This window comes from Drosophila albomicans, chromosome 2L (genome assembly GCF_009650485.2).
Source record: "Drosophila albomicans strain 15112-1751.03 chromosome 2L, ASM965048v2, whole genome shotgun sequence".
Classification (NCBI taxonomy): Eukaryota; Metazoa; Arthropoda; class Insecta; order Diptera; family Drosophilidae; genus Drosophila; species Drosophila albomicans.
Window position 1 is genome coordinate 16,578,535 of NC_047628.2, and position 20,214 is coordinate 16,598,748.

The 20,214-nt window shown below is 40.2% G+C and overlaps 6 protein-coding genes across 7 annotated transcripts in view; 3 read left to right on the forward strand and 3 right to left on the reverse strand.

Annotated features, from left to right (window-relative positions):
• The window catches only part of LOC117563592 (tyrosine-protein kinase Btk29A), a 49,089-nt gene extending 37,389 nt beyond the window's left edge, over window positions 1-11,700 (reverse strand). The window contains exons 1-2 of the mRNA XM_034241978.2: window positions 11,161-11,700; window positions 9,015-9,278 (exon numbers count right to left, since the gene is read on the reverse strand). Coding sequence (XP_034097869.1) covers window positions 9,015-9,263 — 249 coding nt within the window. The 5' untranslated portion in view covers window positions 9,264-9,278; window positions 11,161-11,700. The remainder of the gene's footprint in view (window positions 1-9,014; window positions 9,279-11,160) is intronic.
• On the forward strand, window positions 2,977-8,374 carry LOC117563593 (uncharacterized). The gene is made up of 4 exons (XM_052002087.1): window positions 2,977-3,214; window positions 7,595-7,859; window positions 7,923-8,096; window positions 8,153-8,374. The coding sequence occupies exons 2-4, from the start codon at window positions 7,614-7,616 to the stop codon at window positions 8,321-8,323; spliced, it is 591 nt and encodes a 196-aa protein (XP_051858047.1). The 5' UTR covers window positions 2,977-3,214; window positions 7,595-7,613; the 3' UTR covers window positions 8,324-8,374.
• A 234-nt stretch (window positions 11,701-11,934) lies between the features above and the next one.
• LOC117565362 (dolichyl-phosphate beta-glucosyltransferase) lies at window positions 11,935-13,375 on the reverse strand. Its single transcript, XM_034244425.2, has 4 exons — window positions 13,178-13,375; window positions 12,920-13,094; window positions 12,464-12,860; window positions 11,935-12,406 (listed from the first exon to the last, which is right to left on the reverse strand). Exons 1-4 carry the CDS (start codon window positions 13,241-13,243, stop codon window positions 12,064-12,066), a joined length of 981 nt encoding a protein of 326 aa, XP_034100316.1. The 5' UTR covers window positions 13,244-13,375; the 3' UTR covers window positions 11,935-12,063.
• A 467-nt stretch (window positions 13,376-13,842) lies between these two features.
• LOC117564441 (epsilon-sarcoglycan) lies at window positions 13,843-15,888 on the forward strand. 2 transcript variants are annotated; one of them, XM_034243179.2, is made up of 5 exons: window positions 13,843-14,501; window positions 14,563-14,973; window positions 15,157-15,249; window positions 15,331-15,474; window positions 15,535-15,888. In XM_034243179.2, the coding sequence occupies exons 1-5, from the start codon at window positions 13,942-13,944 to the stop codon at window positions 15,644-15,646; spliced, it is 1,320 nt and encodes a 439-aa protein (XP_034099070.1). In that variant the 5' UTR covers window positions 13,843-13,941; the 3' UTR covers window positions 15,647-15,888. The 2 variants fall into 2 exon arrangements, with proteins under 2 accessions (XP_034099070.1, XP_034099071.1); XM_034243180.2 differs by lacking the exon at window positions 15,157-15,249.
• A 146-nt stretch (window positions 15,889-16,034) lies between these two features.
• On the forward strand, window positions 16,035-17,106 carry LOC117564443 (polyprenol reductase). The gene has a single exon (XM_034243182.2). The coding sequence runs from the start codon at window positions 16,127-16,129 to the stop codon at window positions 17,096-17,098; it is 972 nt and encodes a 323-aa protein (XP_034099073.1). The 5' UTR covers window positions 16,035-16,126; the 3' UTR covers window positions 17,099-17,106.
• A 99-nt stretch (window positions 17,107-17,205) lies between these two features.
• Window positions 17,206-18,709, reverse strand: LOC117564442 (tumor suppressor candidate 3). The gene is made up of 4 exons (XM_034243181.2): window positions 18,559-18,709; window positions 17,687-18,413; window positions 17,444-17,606; window positions 17,206-17,380 (listed from the first exon to the last, which is right to left on the reverse strand). Exons 1-4 carry the CDS (start codon window positions 18,643-18,645, stop codon window positions 17,365-17,367), a joined length of 993 nt encoding a protein of 330 aa, XP_034099072.1. The 5' UTR covers window positions 18,646-18,709; the 3' UTR covers window positions 17,206-17,364.
• Window positions 18,710-20,214: the final 1,505 nt, after the last annotated feature.

Consider the following 20,214-nt stretch of genomic DNA (forward strand, 5'->3'; position numbering starts at 1 on the left):
CTTGCAGCGCAGGAGTTGCAATTTATACGACGACGACGACGACGATATGCATGACAGATTCACGGAATTTTGATTTGGAGAAATTTTCATTAAAATCGGAAATTAGTCAAGTCAAGGTCCAAAGCAATTTATCATCTTGGGCTGGACAACAATTGTTTGTTTTGTTTGGCGGTCTGTTTTACAGTTACGCATTTTACCAGGAAATAACATCGAAATCGATGTCAATGCACAGTGGGAAAAGTCGATTTAATTTATAGACAATATTAATCTCGAATTCCTTAAAGATGCTTTAATACTCTGCTTAAATTATATTTCAATTATATTTGAATTTTCAAATATATTTTTCTAAATTTATAAAAAATTCAAGCTGAATGTTATATGTTTTTTTTTAGAAGTAATAAACATTAATAGCAATATTAAGTTAAATATTGGGATTTGAAAACATTTTTCATTTAAAATAAGGATTCTAGAGTTTTTGTAAATAAAATCTTAAAGTCTTTTTTGCTCTTTGTTAAAGATTTGCTTAAACTTCATTCATCTGTTTAAGTGGAAAAGTTCACAATCGCCTGAACAGTTTCTTATTATAATTCACAATTTATCAAGCTGATGCCCTTTGCAGCCATTGCTATTCCAATAGTGTTAGTAATAATTTTAATTAACCTTTTTAAATAAATAAATAAATTTACAAATAAAAGTAAAGTAAAGTATTCTAATATAGATTTGGATATTTTCTGGCTCAAGATTTCAACAATTCATTTGTTAATGTTAGCACAACATTTTCAATCCATCCCATGGTGCAAAAGTGAACGATTCGAACGGCCTTTGCGGTGGGCCACCAGTCCGACCCGTTCTGTGGAAAGTCAGAGATCGCACGCAGCTTATGAAGGCAGCCGCATTGAGTTATGAACTTAAACCCCTGTCCAGGCCATAAAGTACAAAACAGCTAACAACTTGCGACGGCGGCTGCTGAAGAAGATGTTGTTCTTCGCTTTTTTATTATATGTTTTCTGTTTTGTTTTATGATGACTCATGCGCTGCGAACCGCGATAAGATCAATCATCAGCCACAGCCACAGTAAACGGGCTTGAAATGGGCTAAAAGAATAACACAAAAAAATAAAGCAGCTAAAGCAACAACAAACTTGTAGCACGCAGCGATGCGGTTTTGACCAAACGTACGACAACGACGACGACGACCATTGAGCATCGTTCGTGATAACATTTTGGAATACGAAAGTAGACAAGTTTAGGAACATCAGAGATCGTCGTCACATCGCGCCTTCCGATGTGTGTGTATTTGTGTTTGGGAGAACCGGCTTTGATTTCTAATTATTGGGATCGGTTTGGTTTTGGTTTTGGTTTCGGGGTTTTTGCTTTTCGAGGCTCGCGCGTGAGCTTCAAATTAACGGCCAACAAACACAGCAGCGGAAATAGCTGAAGCGATAAAGCCAATAAAATAAAGGCGAAAATCTTTAAAAGTCTTTAGCGTAGTGGGGCTCGTTTTTCAATAGAAAGGCGTTTATTTTTAAACATAATTCCAATTAAACGATTGTTTACGAGCCCGGCCCCAAAAAAAACTAAAAAAAAAAAGTAGTAGTTTGCTGCCTAGCTTCGGGCTGGGGACACTTGCTTCATGGGGCAGTGGCAGTGGCAGCTGTTGCTGCCGCTGATTGAAGCCCTTTGTGCGAGATGATGAGATTTTACAGCGCTCAGCTCTCTTAAGCTTGGCAGCAATATGCAATAACTCAATGTTCCTGCTCGTCCTAGCGTGACGAGACACACACAAAGGATCCAGACCAGAGACTAGAGTGAGGGCTGAAAAGCAGGCCACAGAGCAGCAGACAGAGGACAGGTAGCAAGTGATGCTTTCAAAGGCGCATAATGAAGCATGAAAAGCTGCGACTCCGACAGCGATTGCGGCACAGACAAAGCGTCGTCGTCGTCGTCGTCTTCATCTTCGTCCCGGTACCAGAAACATAGACATAGACAAAAGCATCGACCAGCAGCACAACCTGGCCATAAGCTGCTTCTTATTAGAAGTAGGCTCATTGGGCATGCTGAGCAGTAACTTCGACTTCGACTCTGACTCCAACTCCTATTTAATGGCCAAGACCAACCGCAAGCTAAAGCTAGAGCTGCATTTGATGATGAATCATCCTTGGCCCATACAATAAGCAAACCGTTAATAGGCAAATCATGTAGACATGCGGCTTATAGGAGACAATGCGACTAAAAGCAGCTATCGGCGAAACCAACAGGTTTTGTGGTCTGTGGTCGGTCGCATGACATTCGCTTTTGTTAAGAGAGCAGCAGCAGCAGCAAAGTAAACGAGTACCGAGTACCAAGTGTTGTTACCTTTTTGATTATGATTCATAATTTGGTTACAAGTGTTTATTGAAGGGCTTGGCCCCACTCTGTAACCAGTCAGAGCCCATTCGAGCTGTGCAACAAGCACCACAATTGATATGTAATGGGCATATGTAAATGGCCAAATTGCTGACAATTAGTCAGCTGGCCCAAGAGCTTAATGTGCTGCATGATACCACCGACACTTTAATGCGCTACACAGAAAAAGAGTTCAAGAAATTAAATATATTATAAATGCATTTTAGAAATGCTAAGAGGAAGTTTTGTATTCACCTTGAACTATGGAAGAAACTTTTTTAATTAAATCATTAATAAGTGTAGTTTCTTATTAAAGTGTTTCATAAATTTAGTTTCAAAATATTTTATATTAAAATGTTATTCTAAATTGATAATATTACAAATATAAATTTTTTTTATTATGCTGTGATGTAAGCCACGAAAGCAAAAGTACAACATGATTCAGGACGACAAAAGCAAGAGAAGCTGAGTCCGCATGTGGCACACACATCAAAAGCGATAAAGACCAGGACTTTAAGCAAACAGGGTAACTGTAATTTTAGGCTTATAAATGAGGTGCCACAGACGTCGTTGAATGTTGCCAACCGACCGCAACATGTGGACCAGTCAGACATGCCACGCAATGCGATCCAATGCGATGCGTTGCCACATTCACAATCCACAATCACATTCACATTGAGAGTCGAGCATCTTTCTGTTTGGGGACGACATCTGTCAGTGTCTGGGAGACATTGCTAAAGTTTATCAAAAAACATTTTCGTTTTGGCGTCAATTTCAACAGAAAAAAACAAGCCGAGTCTGCAGGCGACCACCCGACAAGCGAATTAAAGGTAAGAAAGCGATAGCGAAGTGTGCTCGACTTTAAGATACTCGTTAAAAACAAACAACATCGAAAGATGTAGAGGTAAAGTAAAAATAATTTATGAACTAAGCTCTCAATTGTATAGTTATTGAGAAGATCGAAAGAGGAGAGAAAAATTTATCAAATAATGTTGATTTGTATTCAACAGATAGTTACTGAATTTCTATATTATAGCTCTTATACTCGTAGGTTTTTAGGTAGTTAATTTAAGTTAAAGTTCTTATACTCTCAGATATCTAGGTAGTTATTTTAAGTTATAGTTCTTATACTCTCAAATATATATGTAGCTATTTTATGTTCAAATTCTTATACTTTCAGATATCTAAGTAGTTATTTTAAGTTCAAGTTCGAAATAGGATTATTATTTATTAAATAATGTTGATTTGTGTTAAAAGGATTGTTACTTAATGTTTATATTCTAGTTCTTTTACTCTCAGATATCTGGGTAGTTATTTTAAGAACTTGAAGCTGTCTCCACTTCGATTGTGACATTAACACACCCTTCCAGCCCATCTGATGCAGGGTATTAAAAGAAAACGGCTTTAGCTGCTGCGCTAATTTGTCAGACACAGGCGAAGCGACTGCAGGCGACTTGTAATTCTACGAAATCGGCTTTGGGCCATTGGGCAGCAAAAGAAGGTGTCAATTCGTGAAGAATTTGAATGCATTCGATGAGTAATAATCCGAAACGAAAAGCGAGAGAGAGAGAGAATCGAAGAGCTTCAGACTCTGCATAGAGCAGTGCAGTAAAGTGAAATGTGAGGTGATAAATTGAAATGCCTAATTGAAAATGCCGCACAGTTATGGAGATTGATCAAGCAACTTTTCTCACCCCCCTCCCCGCGCTTCTTCGCCAGTCCTCTTCGAGTCTGTGGGCGACGAGTGTGCCATAAAAAAGCAAAGGTCATAAAAACAAGAAGTATTTTTGCCAATGCCAATGGCCAACGATTCCAATTCCAAATGGCTACCGAACAGAATGGAGGCCCACACACCAAGGCCCCTCCGAGGTTCGTCTTTTGCCTGATTGTCCATAGGCATTTACAACGTTTTACGAGGCGTAAATGGAGTTGCAGCTACAAGGGGCGCGGAGGGTGCACCTGATGGTCAGTTGGGCAGATGGCACCTCCATTAACTTTTACACTATGCTCATAATACTGCCAAAGAGGTAGTCCAGCCCAAGTCAGACAATTTAAATGCAAAAAATATAACCAAAGTAGCTTCTTTTAGCAAAGAATTCATTTAAAGTTAACAATTCTAAAAGAACATTTTTGTCTTTAAACAATTTAATTTGAATTCAAAGAAAAGTTGGAATATAAAAAATTGTATTAGAAAATAATCTTACACAGTAAAAAAGTAGAATACGAACTAGACTAAAACTGTTACGTTTAAAAACTTTTTGATCTGGAAAAATGCTTCTAAAAATTCTTGAAAACAAAATTTCCATTGCTATCTTAAAGGAGTTTGTCTACAGTTGGATTTATTAAAAAGTTAGTTTGAGTTTTCTATATATATATTTTTTTTTTAATTTTAAAGCATTTTATAATATTGGTTAGCTGAAGGCCTTCGCTCCCATTGCTTTATCAATAGCGTTAGTATTAATTTTAATTATAGCTAACCTTTAAATAAATAAATAATATGTGTAGTTAAATTGAGCATACCAACAATAAATCTATCTCTAATTAAAGCTTTTCGAGTTAAAGAGTATTTGCCATTCGTTGGACAATCCGAGTTGAGCTTAACATGCGTTGCCTGCGCCTTCGCTTGGGCCCTTTAGGAAAATTGTTATTTACAACCTTAATCTGCGAGAAATGTATTAGAGAGCCGGACAGCGCAAAGCATAACGAAATGGAGGAGCTGAAGTTAAAAGCGGAGGAGGTGGAGGAGGAGGTGTTGGCCAAGTGTTTACAAACAAAGCTCGGTTCAATTAGCATACCAGCTTGGTGAGCCATAGCTCTGGAGTCGTGGGACTTGCGAGCAGCGATTTTTATTTTTTATGACAGGTTAATGACCATGACACCCCCTACACCTAACTAACTAACTAACTAAGCACCTCCCTCGCTCAGTGCCAAGAAGAGAGTGCAATGACTAAATGCAGAGCGTTGGGGGAGCAGGCAAGTGACCCCAATAGACATGACTAGGCGACAGACAGACAGCCGAGAGTCCAGTATCAATCAATTAATTGAGCATTTACCACCACAAGTTCAACGAACCTCAAACTCCGTAAAGCAGTTGAAGTGGAAAAATATGGGGGAAAACAAGGAAAACACCAGCCAAAAGGGTGGACAGCTGAGGAAGGCAATGATGAAAATAAATAGTGAGCAGCTGAAAAAAGGGTAAAATTGAATAACTCAATGATGCAAGCAACTAGAAGGAGACTATAAACGAATAACAAAATTACTGAATTAAGTAACTGGTAAAAGGTAAAGAAAGTAATGATAGCAACAAACAAAAATGGAGGTAACTTGATAGCTTCAACTTTTATAAGCTTCGAGTGGCATTGTTAATTTAGTTAGTGTCACTAAGCTAAATGAATTACAGCTTACCTAAGCTATGGCGACACTTGGCGATAATCCTTTTAATTTTTGTGGCTCCAGGGTGCGGCAACAACAATAACAACAACAATACGATGAGTGAGCGAGACAACAACACAAACACACTCGCCACACTTGAGCAAACTTTTTGTGCCTTGGGTGGGGCTTTTTTTTCTTTTACTTTTTCTTGTCGCTCGTTATCTATTGCAAAATTTGAATTTGAGTTATTGCAAAGTATTTCTTTGGGATCTCATGTGGCATATGACCGTATGTGTGTGTGTGTGTGGGTGTGTGTGGCACGTTCACTTGTCTTGCACAAACACACGCAGTAGACAGGCATAGAAGACACTTTGGTTTGATTAGAAAGTTATTGGAAATGCGGCAAAAAAGTGTTGGTTATATATTTCGCATAAGGGTTGTTTCAAATACCGCTTCGTCCGAAAAAACCGACCGAAATTTTCAAGGGTGGCAGCCGGCGACGCGCTTGGAAAAATATCCCAAAAATAAGATGCTTTTTTCCTTTGCACCCGAAAGTAACGCAAAAGTTATAAACTTATTTTTGTTTTAGGAATTATGTTAAGATACACTTGTAATTTAATTTTCAATTTTTTGTAGTTTAGGGCGTAAAAGCGTTGTGTGGAAGAATCGCAAGGTGAGAAAAACAGACGTCCGCACGCGGCGAGGAAACGCTAGAAACTCCGTGGCGACGACGGTTAGTGAACTTCGTTATGCCGACACAATAATCCAGGAGCACTTCCAATTGGGAAAATGGCCAAACGGGATAAAGCAAACGGGATAGGATGGCAACTCTACACTCTACACTCTCTACGAATCGGGGGTGCGTCCCTTACATTTTTGTTTGCCGGCGTCGCTGGAAACAGCTGCGAACAGCTGCTGGCAGGGTGTGTTTGTCCAACCACAAAAATCCTTACACACCACTGTAGACTGGAAGGATTTGCCGACGACAACGACGACGACGACGACGAGAATTTAACGACAGCCGAACACATTTGCCGACTGTTTTGCATTTGTTTTGAAACGAATACCAAAGACGCGAGCCTCTGGCAGCTGTGCTCCCATTCAAAATACACTCCCGCCCTCCTCCGTTCGTTGCCCGCCTCCCTCTCAAAGGGAGCATCCCTAGTCCACCCCGCCCCCTCCGAAAGTTATGTTCCTATGTTGCGTTAGGTGCTGCAATAACGACGCAATAAATGACGAAACCATGACGACAGGTCGAGACACCCACTTAAACATGAATAATGGCCAGCGATAGACTCTCTTGTCTTCCCCTTTCCATCCCTTGAACGTGCTATCTGAGCCTTTGTCTCCCAGCAGCTCAGTTGATAAACAAAAGACAAAGCAAAACACCAGAGAAAGAGAGAGAGAGAGTAAGAGAGACAGGAAACAGTGAGCCAAAGAGAGTATGAGGGATCTTAGGTCATGCATTTACATTACTAAAGAATGCTCCATTTAAGCCAAATATATAATTTTAGAATTAATTTCAAAGTGATCAAAAAAGAATTAAAGCTTGACCTCAACTTAACCTAATTTTTGAGTGGTTTCCAAGATTTGTCGAGGAATTCTATAAAAGCCTCTAAAATTCAATGTGTGTCGTAATCCGGAAATTCACTTGTTTCGTAAAATATAATTAAATCGATAAGAATCGATCATCTATCTATCCATCTCTAAGCTCTAATTATTGGGGGTACCACAATTATCTAGTAACAACGTGTTGTCTGAAAAATGATATACATTAATAGATAAGCCATTATTTATAATGTGTATAAATACCACAACTATTTCTACGTTGCAAGCAGTTATTATTTATGGCTAATAATGGAAAAAGGCGCATTCTTCAAAGTACTAATTCTGTGGTTGGATTTCGCGAGTGCATATAACTATCGGCTAACACTTGAAAATGAAGAAATATTTACGACATGCTCACATCAACCATCCAACGTCCTGGCTGTTTCGAATTTCTTCGATTTTTCGGAACTGCACACAAAAGAAATCGGGGATAAAATAGAAATATCAGGAAATGTCACATCTATATGGAATTACGAACCAACTGATCGTATTCAAGTAATTTCATATGGATTTTCTAGGAAAGTTTTGAATAATAAATGTAACTGATTTATACAAAAGGTTTCTATAACGGGTCTCCATTATGAACGAGGAGAATGGATCAACTCCTTGCTAAGTATGAACGTTCACGATTGTTGCAGCCTCCTATATGATAAGAATCAGCATTGGTACAAGATTTGGACTCAGTATATCACCAACGCAGAGGATGTAAAAGACAAATGTTTTTTGAACGGTGTAAGTTCTGTTCAACATAAATTGAATGCATTTAATGTTGGTTTTCATTTCCTCAGACAAAATTAATTCATAAAACATTTATTTTGGATATGAATATTAATATAAAAGTACTAATTCCTGAAGGACGATATAAAGTAGTTGTCATAATGAAAGCCATTGATAAACGGCAAAAAGCTCGTAATCCAATCGTGTGCATGGAATTTTTAGGGGATGTGAAGCGGAGTTAATTAATGTCTAAAAATATATTACGAGTTATTTTCGGATTGATTTGTCAATAAAAGAAGATTTGTCAACCATAAACTGTACGAATAATTTGCTTTAAATCGGGGTTTGATCTTATTTCCCTGCTTCATTTTGAATAGAACAAGCGTTCTGATTGGAATCGTGAATCCGGTTGTAGATTACAAATAAATTAATTTGATAATATATAATTTAGAAAAATATCAAATCAGAGATTAATCTAGCATTATGAAATCTGCCTGACTACAACAAACATTCAATGTTTTTTTCACATTTCCTTTTAAGGCAAGTTATGTTTCGATATATGAGTAATTCTCTGACGGATTTGTCCCGTGCGACAGTCTTTACAGTGAAAAAAACATAAGCTGAAACAATTTTAAAAATAAAGAAAGGTTATTCTTTTAGCTCTAAATTAGTACTTTAATTAGAGCTAAGAATGGTTTTGGAAATGAACGAATTTATATATTTTATCGTAAAACAAAACAAGTTTCTAAAATCAATCTTAGCTCGAAATATAGTGCTTATCTAAAGCTTTAAGAAAAAACTTCACTTATTTTTAAAATTCTTTTAGATTATGTTTTTTTTTTCTTCAGAGAATTACCCATATATTGTTAGCATAGCAGACTATGTAAAAAAGCTCTAAGACTGTAAATAATATTGAAACTGTGGTTGACTCACCTCGACATTCTCGACATCGAAGTAACAGAGTGTTCGCTTGGTCAATTCGAACCAACGATGCTTGTAGTTGACGGGCGTGAAGCGTTTCTTGTTCTGTGCGCGCTTCACCATCGATCCGCTTTTGACAATGTCGTACAGATGCTGTGACATTTTATCCATTTTGGCCTGAAAGGACTTGCTGCTGGAGCGTAGCGATGTTGATGACTTGATGCTGCCATGTGAGCTGCGATGCGATTTGCTGCTCAGCATTGTGAGAGAGTTGCTCTGTTGGGAGAAGAAATTTGAAAAGAAAAAAAAAAATAAACATGTAGTAATATTTATTTAGCTAAGCCATAAAATCATGTTAATGATGTGAGCCAAAAAATATATAATATATATAGTTGGCTTACAACATGACAACACCTTAAATCGCGACGAGCATTATTTGGATGGTGGGCGTGCGAATCTTGTGCCATTGACCGTGGTTTAAAGAAATACAAAATAAGAGCCGGGCTAATTGTTGTGGGCGTTCGCAGACATCAATCAGAAATGTGCTAGCAGAGACCAGAGTGAGCCATAAGCTGAGATAGGCTCAGATAGTCAGCAAATCGAGCGATTAAATGGTCAATTAATTAGCCGGGAACCGGGCGGAAAAACTGACAGAAAGATGGCTCGCTGTGCATCGTTGACCTTGAAGTGAAGCGCAGCGCAGCGCAGAGTTGAAAACCAGTTGCACAGCAGACTGCAGAGTTGTGTAGAAAACTGATTAAAGGATTAGCCCACCATAAGCTGATCAACTGGCCAAGCAGTTGAACAGTTTAACAGTTGCCAGCGAAGCGTGCGCACAAAACAAACGTCTCGTTTCAAGCTGCATACAACTGTACACACACGCACACACGCATGCACATAAATAAAAACAGAGTATGGAATTATCGCACTTCAACACAACAGCAACGACAGCAAGACAGCAACAACGTTGCCACATTGCGGCTGCGCATGGAAATCAACAAACAAAAGCGACAAACGCACAACAACAACAACAACAACTACAACAATACGAGGAACGGCGATTGTAGACTCTTTAGCAGCCCTGCACACTCTCCCACTCCATTGCTTTAATCAAGCAGAGCGTTGAGAGTCCAGCACACATTTATCCATGAGTAACAATCAAAAGACGAGCTTATGTGACTGGTACACACCCTACACGAAACATATGTATGCAAATGCAATTTCAGGATCCCAAGCAAAACTAGCCAAATTTCTGCATACGATCTGGCAATGCTGCAATCTAGTTGAAAAAGCTCTACCAACAAACTGGCAGGGCTGCGCAATTCTTACGGCGCCAATAAACAAAACTATCGATAATGAATCGAGACAGACTACCTGAAAGTATAGGGTATAATAATAAAATAAACACCGCAAAAGGATCGCGCTACGGCAATGGCGCATACATAAATCTTGCCCTGGGGCTTGGACTGAGACTGCAACAAACAGCTAAGAGCCAACGCGTTTTGGCAAGCGGGCGTGGCCATGGCCATGGTACACTCACACATGCACACATACTCACTGACACATACACAATTTCGCACTCAGGAGAGATTCAGTTTTAGAGTGCGACGACTTTGAATTTCGCCACGCAAAAAATAATGGCTGCGTTTAGTTTTCATTCTGCTTGCTTATTATTTACTCTTTTTTCGCAAATGTTTTGACTTTGGCTTTCTGTTGATTATCGCATGTTTTTTTAATTTTGCGGGGGCAGAGCGGGGGCGACGTTTGACAATGCGACCTTTGAAAGAATTTCAACAAAACGAAATCAAAACGAGTTTGCAGCTTGAAATAAGAATACAAGAGCAGCACACAAGTGACAAAATGTGGTCTGATTGGCGAACGTTGTTTCTTATTGGGAAATGCAACGAGTTCAACTGAGCACGATGGGAGAGGAGAGAAAAAGTCTTATCAGCAGGCGCAGCGAGCAGCTACTGCAATTGGTTTGACTTTGAGCTCGGCTCGAATACCAATTGTGCTGATAAAACACAAAACCAGAATCAGAACAAAAGCGATAAAATAATTTCAAGCAACAATGAAATTCGAAACGGGTTGGAAGAGTGAGGAAGAGAGATAAAGAAAAGGAGTGGAGACGGGGGCGCAATAACTGTGCCAAACTTACCACAAGTGTCGTTGATTGAGCAATTAATGCAATGACCGATCGAAGTGCAATACAAACAACTAAATCGTTAAATGAATTTTTATAATAACAAATCACTTTCGATTACGCGGCGCGCACGCTTAACAACAAAACAACAATAACGAAGACAACGACGACGGCGACGGAGACGACGCGACCGGCTTGTTCAACATTTGCATACTGTTTCTGCGCCAGCGGCAGAAGCATTAAAAAATTTTATAAACAATTCTGATTGCGATTCCGATGAGGCTCAGCTGCTCGCGCACGCACACAAGTAAACATATGAGTAGCGCAGACACACACAACAGAGGCGCAACAGGCGGCGATTTTTCTCAGCGTTATTCCTGGAACTATAAATGCACTACGTAGTACATGTGAATAAGACTGCACATTCTTTAGACTAGAATAGTATGTGTATGGCACTTGGTATTGAGCAATTGCTTTCAATGCACACAGTACTCTTATTGCTAATTTAATTTAATTTAATATTTATTCGCGCTGCCGCTGCTGATCTGAGTTGCGACCGCGCCGACGCGACAGAACTTTGAAACGCTTATCGATAAATTGTAAAGTGCAGCAATGCTACAATGTTATGTATATCGATACTACTGCACAGTATCGATGCTTCCAAGCAGTGCTATCGACCTGCCACCACATCGCCGTATCGTAGCTCTTGAGCTTATCGATCGCAGCGGCATTTGAAAATAAAGATTTAAATCATATATAACTTTGTTTTTCCACACAAAATAGATATTACTCCAGCATATTTTCTCGAATACTGTGCACTTAATGTATTATATTCTTTTTGCTTTGAGAAACATAAATAGTTAAGAAATTAAATGCAATTACTAAACTAACGTTTAAGGCCCAAATCCATCATTTCAATTAATTCTCCTTCTTCTGGTTGGCAGCAATGCGCCAAGCACCAACCATATAACGCAGCCAAATCATAAACAAATCAATTCCCATTTGAAGCCACGACCAGAATGGCGATAGCTTCGAGCCCTCAATTTCAGTCCAACGCACAGCCACCTCAGACATGGGCAACTTTAGACGCTCTGCGAGATAAAGAAGTTCCACGTCAAAGGCCCAACGTTGCACGTGAAGGCTGCTAAAGAGTTTCCTTGCCGTGGCTCGTGTAAAAAGCTTAAAGCCGCATTGAGTGTCACGTATTGAGCGCACAGCAAATATCCAGACCAGAGTATGGAAACCATGCATCAAAACGGTGCTGTTTAAAGAGGCGTTTTATAAAAGATTATAAATGTCAACTAATTCTTAGGCTTACCGCAGAAAACTGCGCGTCGCTATTGATTCCTGTTCGAGATGTGCGCGGGATCCAATGGCAATGCCATCTTGACGCCACTCGGGCGCTAAACTGGTCAATGCCGTCGCTAGTTTATCGTAATCCTCAAACTTGGTGGCACCATCGGCATCCGCGAAAAGCAGCTGCCTTCCACGTGCACTCAAAATGCCCAGTCGCACAGCGCCTCCTTTGCCACGATTCTCCACCAACTCTAGCACACGAAACTTGTCGACGCCGTACTTCTTGGAATATTTAAGAGCCACGGAAACGGTGGCATCGCTGCTGCCATCGCTGACAACTATTATCTCGTAACTAAAGTCCGCTTGCTGTGATTGCTTCTGTTCCAAGAACGTCAAGCATTCATCAAGCATAACGGGCACTGAAAAGCAAACATAATCATGTGATGATTACTCATATATAAAGTAACAAAAAACCTACATCGTTTCTCCTCATTGTATGCCGGTATAATGACGCTGAGCTCCAAGGTTGGCGAGTCGTCTAAACTAGGAAACTCGACGGTTTTGATTGTTTTGGGATCAAGGTAGAACTTCTCATCCTTGTGTCGTGTGATGATCGGATACGGCTTTGTTTTGTACAACAATATAGCCACAGTCTACAACAACATACAAATTTGAGAGTTATCAATCAAACATGCATATGTATATACATGTTTGTGTGATTCAACACAACACTCACCAGAAGGGCGGCGACAATCAGGAAGCCAAGCAGATAACAGCACACTTGCAGCAGAAATGCCAACATATTAAAAATGAGTATCGAAGGGCTATCTCTGAGCGAACATCACTTTTTGAATTTGCGCGAAAACACAAAGCCACGTATTTTGACCAAACTTTACGTTGGCACCTGCAGCTGATAAAATTCTTTGGAACATTCGGTGTAACCGGAGTTATAAAAAAGTCAAATGCTGAACACAACAATGATTAGCTGGTCACACTTACGCATTTTACAAAATTACTTCAGCGCCACTTTTTGAATAGCTTTTTCTACCAAATATTTCAAAAAGAAAAAAAAAATTACCGTTAATATATAATATTTTTAACAAGATTTATATAAAATAACCAATTTAAAAAAAAAAAAAAAACTTTTCAAATAAATCATTAATGGTCACACTGAGTGCCAATAAAACGTTGTTCATAAATATCGATATAAACAGACGTTATATAGGCTTACCAGACATAGAACAGCCACAGACCGTTTTATTTAAATTGACTATTGCGTTTCTTAGTCTGTAATTTATTAATAAAATAATTTATTAATACAATAAATATGGACTGACCTAGTGCAACAAGTGTCTTGGTGTCCCAAACATGCAAATGCTTACTGCGCCTGCGCTCTCTCAACTTAGATACACACTGCAGGAATTTTCAGTCATCACAGCGTCCACCAAAAGAATGTTGATGTAAAATAAGTCGTAATACGTCGCATAAAACTCAATTGAAATGCAGCTTATAATCCTTATTGTGGCATGTCTGGCCATACACGGCGTCCAATCCTTTAAGCTGAAACTGCAAGCAAATGTAGGGGAATTATTCAACTATAAAATCGAGCCACAACTTTTCAACTGGACACACCAAGTGATTAGCGAACAGTTTCGCTATCGACCTTCACTGCAGCACTATCCCGATCTGCCCAGCTGGATGCGCTACATGTATAGTCACGAGTACCATGCGGGATTCCTTTATGGCACGCCTCCCATCTCCGCAGCAGGCAAAACCCTCAACTTGGATGTAGTGGCCTTGAATCGACAGAATTACGAGACACGTCAAAGCGTCATTAGCATGTTTGTGGCGCATAAATTTGTGGCACCCAATGTGGTGCAAATGAAGATCGACAACCTGAATTGGGTACATCTCATGGATCCGGGACGCGTGGAGAACTTACGAAATATATTCCGCAAAGATCTCTGGCCGGGCAGCAAAGAAGATCTCAGTGTGGTCTTTATGGAGTCTGCGGTCAACATGGGCGGTCGTCTGCCACTGCGTCCTCAGCAACGTGAGGGGTGAGTTCATGAGTTGAAATGCTCTTGTAAAGTAATCCTAATATTTTAATCGCTTTTCCAGCGTGATCGTTCATGTAGGCAGTTTTGCACAGTTCTCGCCGCGTTTGAAGCAACTTCAAGAGGAAGTGCGTCCACTTTACAAGCTGCCAACGTGCACCTACAAACGCACCTCGGTGCAAAAGATCTTCGAGAATGTCGGTTTCAAGCTGGACTGGTGTGCCTTTAAAATGGTTGGCATAGAGACGCCCACCGAGGTGTTGTACCACAATAACGATGCTAAGCATAAGCAGCATCAACTGACAGAGGAGCAGCAGCAGCGTCGCAATGATCGCTGGCTGGGCATTCCTCGCGAGGATGTTCCCATGCGCAATTATATCGATGAGTTTGCCTTTGCCTTTGCCATTCCAGGCATGATTCTGGCCGTGCTTTTGGGCATGCTTTCTGCCGTGCTCTGCTTCCAGCATCACAAGTTGTAAGTGTAAACAACTAACTAACTATTATATTCTTTGATTACTACTGGTTGAACAATATGATTTGTATCTTGCCTTCATTTAACATCTGAATTCAATATTAATTTCAAATTTTTAAGTTTGAATTGCTCGAGTTAGAATTTTAATTTTAGATATACATTTATTTTGATTTCTTGCCTCTTTAGTTATGATCCACATTCAGAGTTTTTCTTTGACAACATTTTTCATTTGTGTGAAGAATCGTGCGCCAAATCCGAGAGTGTTTCCGATGATGACAGGTAACTTTTTAGCTTGTTAAATTCTACTAAGTACAAAGCCATTTTTCAAATGAATTTAATAAACTGCTTTTTCTTTTACAGCTCTTTACATATGGATTATCCCATGTCTTCCACTGTGCAGATGGTTCAATGCTCGGACACAAAACCAATGCAACCAGTGACAACGCTTAAGAGTCTCAAGGATCCCAATTTTCTGTTGGACAACACGAGCTTGCGCTCCCAAAGGTATATAGACCCAACATTAAATAAACTTTTTTTTTTAATATGTTCTATTTTGTCTTGTAGCCCCAACAATAGCTTGTATCAACTAGATAGTGGAGTCGCTGGGATTTATGCACGTCCCAAGCCCCCGCCGTATAAGGGCGGCACCTTGGGACGCAATGGCGTGGACATATGACAATCATCAGAACCCCGGGTGCTGTATTGTTAAAAGCGCGCCTCGCACATTCAAAGAGAAAGCAATAAACCAAAGCAGAAGAAACACCATTAAACATTGCCAGCGTAAACGTGGGCTTACATTTACATATATCATATAACCGCATCGAAATATCATTAATATCAATTATATAGTGTTGTAATTTAGTTGGAATCTTAGCTTTGTTGCAAATTAAATATATATAAATATGTCATAAAAATAAATGGAATTTTTTGAATAAAGGCGCGCAAGGCAAATACAACGCATGCAACACTGCGTATTTGCCATTCACACTTGGTAAAAATAACGTCGATGCTTGCTACAAGTGATCGATAACGAGTTTTCATCGACTATGAGGGTCATCGTTGTTGCTTTCCACTGATAAGCTTGTTGATTAGAGAAAGTTGTGTCGTCGATCAAAGCAGTCAAAGTTGTAAATTAAAACTTACGTGTCAAGCGAAAATGGTGCTAGCTTTAATTAGCTCTTTGGAGCAGCTTGTCGACCAATATCAGCTTAATCTGCTGCAATTGATATTCATCATATTTATCGTGACTATCGTGCTCCTGGGCAGTTTAATGACTTTAGTGGAATCGCATCTACCGAATAGCATTAGACAATCATTCCGCTATGGCAAACACAGTCATAAGGGGGCCACTGATGCGCTGGTCAATCATCTGGAAGTGCCCAAGGCGTGGTTCAGTCACTTCTATGTATTCGCATTAGGTTGGTCCATACTCGCACTTTATTTCATCATTCGCAGTGTCATTACTCAAGAGGTTGCACCAGAATTTGTGCTCCGCTTTCTGGACTTGATGTGCGGGGGACGACAGCATCGCCAAGTCCAAGTCGACAGCTCAACGGCACTGCTGGCATCTCTTCTGCTCGGTTTGCAGTGCGTTCGTCGTTTCTATGAGACGAACTTTGTACAAATCTTCTCCAGGCGCAGCAAGATAAATCTTTCCCATTATGCGGTTGGCTATATGCACTACTTTGGCGCTGTGACTTCACTATTGTCTAACACGGCTGGATTTGTTCGTGGCTCAAAGCCAGAGCCTTTCACGCTATCTCATCTATCGCTGCTGCAGTTAAGCTACATTCTCATCTTTCTGTTCGCCTGGCATCAGCAGTATAGCAGCAACATGGTGCTGGTGAATCTTCGCAAGAATGTCAAGACAGGCGCCGTCCAGACCGAGGAACATTTGCTACCATCGCAAGGTTGGTTCAATTTGATCTCATCGCCGCACATGTTCTTCGAAGTAGTTATGTACTATTGCTTGTCGGATCTAATGACGCCCATCCGCACATGGAAGCTCATCTTTGTGTGGGTGGCCAGCAATCAGACAATCAACGCGCTGCTCACACATCAGTGGTACAAGGAGAACTTTAAGGATTATCCCAAGCGACGACATGCCATCATTCCCTGGCTGCTGTAGAAGATTAGCGGATCGGATTAGCATCGATTACCTTTAACAACGAGACTTATTTTATATTAAATACATAATATAATATATATTATATATTATATTGTATATAGAGGCAATTTGTAATTTAGTAGTGGCTTTTATTATTAAACTTGTTTTACACACACGTCGAGTACTTGGTGCTTGGTGATTTTGCTTTTTGGAATTTGAACTATAAAACGTTAATAACGATCCACTCTTGAACCCTCGTCATTGAAAGCTGTTGGCCTCAGTCGGTTCTATTTAAACAAGAAACTGCAAAGCGGGGAATTTAATAAAACCAAGATCAATAAGAAACCAATAAACCGTTTAGCTTACCTATAAGGATAACCCTGAGCTTTGGAACGGAATACAGAGAGTAAGAAGGAGAAGAATACAGTTAACAAGACCAAACCGGCCATGGCCATAATGCGATTTCGATTGTTCGCCTTCTGTGTGCCCGACTCAATTAACAGAATCATGCCCAGCACAATCATAGCATCTGCAAGAGAATAATCATAAAATATTTCATGAAATCGTCTGTCTCTCTTATAAATAACAAACCCCAACCCCACAACTCACTTAAGAACATGACAATGTAGGTCTCCACCACCAGCTGGCCCTGCGAGGATCCATGGATGTAGGCAACGCCGCCATTCTGCGTCTTGTGCACCAAGGGTGGTCCTCGAATGTGATTCCACATCTGACCCGAGATCATGGCGAAGCAGAAGAACAACGCAATGGCGCCCCACAGATTCTTGTTGTACAGGAATTCCAGATTGTTGCGTCTGATGTAAAGGAAACTGCCAACCAACGCTACCAGCGTAATCATGGCAACAGTGCCCGAATAGTTTGGTGGTCTAAAGATTCGAATGGTGATATCCGTGCGTTCAGCCACGAATTTCGCTATCGAATCAGCCGCAAAGCCCACACGATGTATGTCCATGGTGTCGGCACCCTTTGGTTTTCCCTTAGCGGGGAAATGCATGAAAACGGGCGCCGTGTTGAGACGCAGCATCTGGAAGACATCGGAACCCTCATCGAAATCGACCATGGCAAAGAAGAGTTTGTTGGAATAGATGGGCGAGAAGCGATATGAGTTGGCTACAATGCTGAACTCATCGTGGGCATGGCGACAGATCTGACATTGACGTGTTGGCGCCAGCGCTGTGAGCATTACAACCATCGAATAATTGCGTGGCGTATTCTTCACATATTCACGAAACTTTTGTCCATTGAAACGCAACAGCGGCTTCTTCATGTTCATATCCACTAAGTTTTGGACGCGCTCCGACAGCGTTAAGCCCGTCTGCAACAACAATAATAAACTTATGTAAACAAATAAAGCATAATATTAACTTAACCGGCTTTTTTAATTTGCCGGTTTAATTTGAGGTTCTTTGGTTTTTATTTTGATACGAGTGACGTGGCCATCAAAGGAAGACGCTCTTTACCTTCTGTTTACCCTGCGCTGCCACAAAGATCAGGCAGCCAGCAAGCACTATAAGCGCGCACAGTAGAGTGTGGCGCAGCACCTTCATTTTGCGTTTATTTTAATTTGTTTAATTACAAATATTTATACAAAAAAAAACCAATCACAGAGTATAGCACTATACAAGTTTTTTTTTTTTTTTTTTTTTTTGTGTTTTTAAGTTACCACCCGACCCATGGGCAGGGGGGAATTATTTGGCCGCTCCCTAAGCACCCGACCGAGAACTGGTAGATGCCTTTATAAGGTGAAAAACGCCACGAAAAATTGATTGAAGTGCTCAATCAGAGGTCCAAATTTGCTTCTTTTATGAAATCTATGATAGTTTTAATGTGCTCGACATTTCCTTCCTTCAAGAGAGCGTGAATGTTGTTGTGTGTTCCTAGTGTTGGGTAACGTTGGCGTACAGTATCGTATTTTGAACAGCTGAGGATTGCATGTGAAGCGTTATCGATAGCTCCACAAGTATCGCACAAGTCGTCCAACGTGACATGCATTTTGAAAAGAGTGGCCTTATCGAAGCCGTTACCACTTAATAAGCGATTGATCGTTTTTATGTCTTTTGGTTTCATATTGAATTTATTGTTGGAAAACCAGGGTTTCTTGATTAAAGCTGGGAAGATGTCACAGAAACCTCGAGGTTTGCGAACTACGAAGGAGTTGTACTCCTCTTCCCATTCCAGTTTAATGCGTTTGTATATCTCGTTGATTGCGTCTTTGACTGACCAGTTTAGCAATGTGAAGCTGCCTTCTGTGGGTGCGTTTTTGGCTGCATTATCGGCTATTGTGTTTTGTGGGATGTTGGAGTGTCCCGGAATGTAATGAATTTCTATGGACTTTAGATGGTGATGCCGGTTTATTTTTTCAACGATGCTGGCTGCAATATGATTGTCGTGGATTGTTTTGCATAGGTTGATAATGCTATTTTTGCTGTCCGTAAGAATAGCGACTCGAGGAAGATTGTTGAATAAGGCGAAGTCAAGTGCTTTGTCAATTGCAAGGAGTTCGGCGGAGAGTGACGACAGTACTTTGTCTGTGTAATAACTAGCTATGTGCTTTGACCTCTCGTGCAAAAAGGCTGCACTCGAATGTGTTCTTGTAACAGATCCGTCCGTAAAAAATAGCTCAAAATTATTGTTTTTTAAATGTCCAATTTTTTCATTAAATAGAAGGAGAATACTAGAATTGCAAATTGATTTTTTGTTCTTTGCGGAACCTTTAAAAAAGTCAGTAAAGCCGGTCAGTTTTTTGCAATGGGTAACAGAGGATTCAATTCCCTCGATATGCTCAAGCACGTCTGCGAACTGTCTGTATGTTTTTGTGTAACTTGTGTTTATGTGGGGACTGACACATATTGTTTTTCTTGCGGGGAGGTTTAAGGCAAAGACTTTAACCAGTTCCTTTGCAGTTGTGAATTTGTAGCGATAGAGTGGAGGCAATTCAGCAGCAAGATGGTAAATTATTGGGACGGGTGTGCACTTTATGAGTCCCAGCGCTTTTCTTAACTGGCAATTTGCGTGGCTTTGAATCTTGGACAAAGCTGATTTGCTGAGGTTGCTGAAGGAAGAGCATGCATATTCCAATTTGCTTCTCATGTATGCCTTGTAAAGAGTTAGGCTTT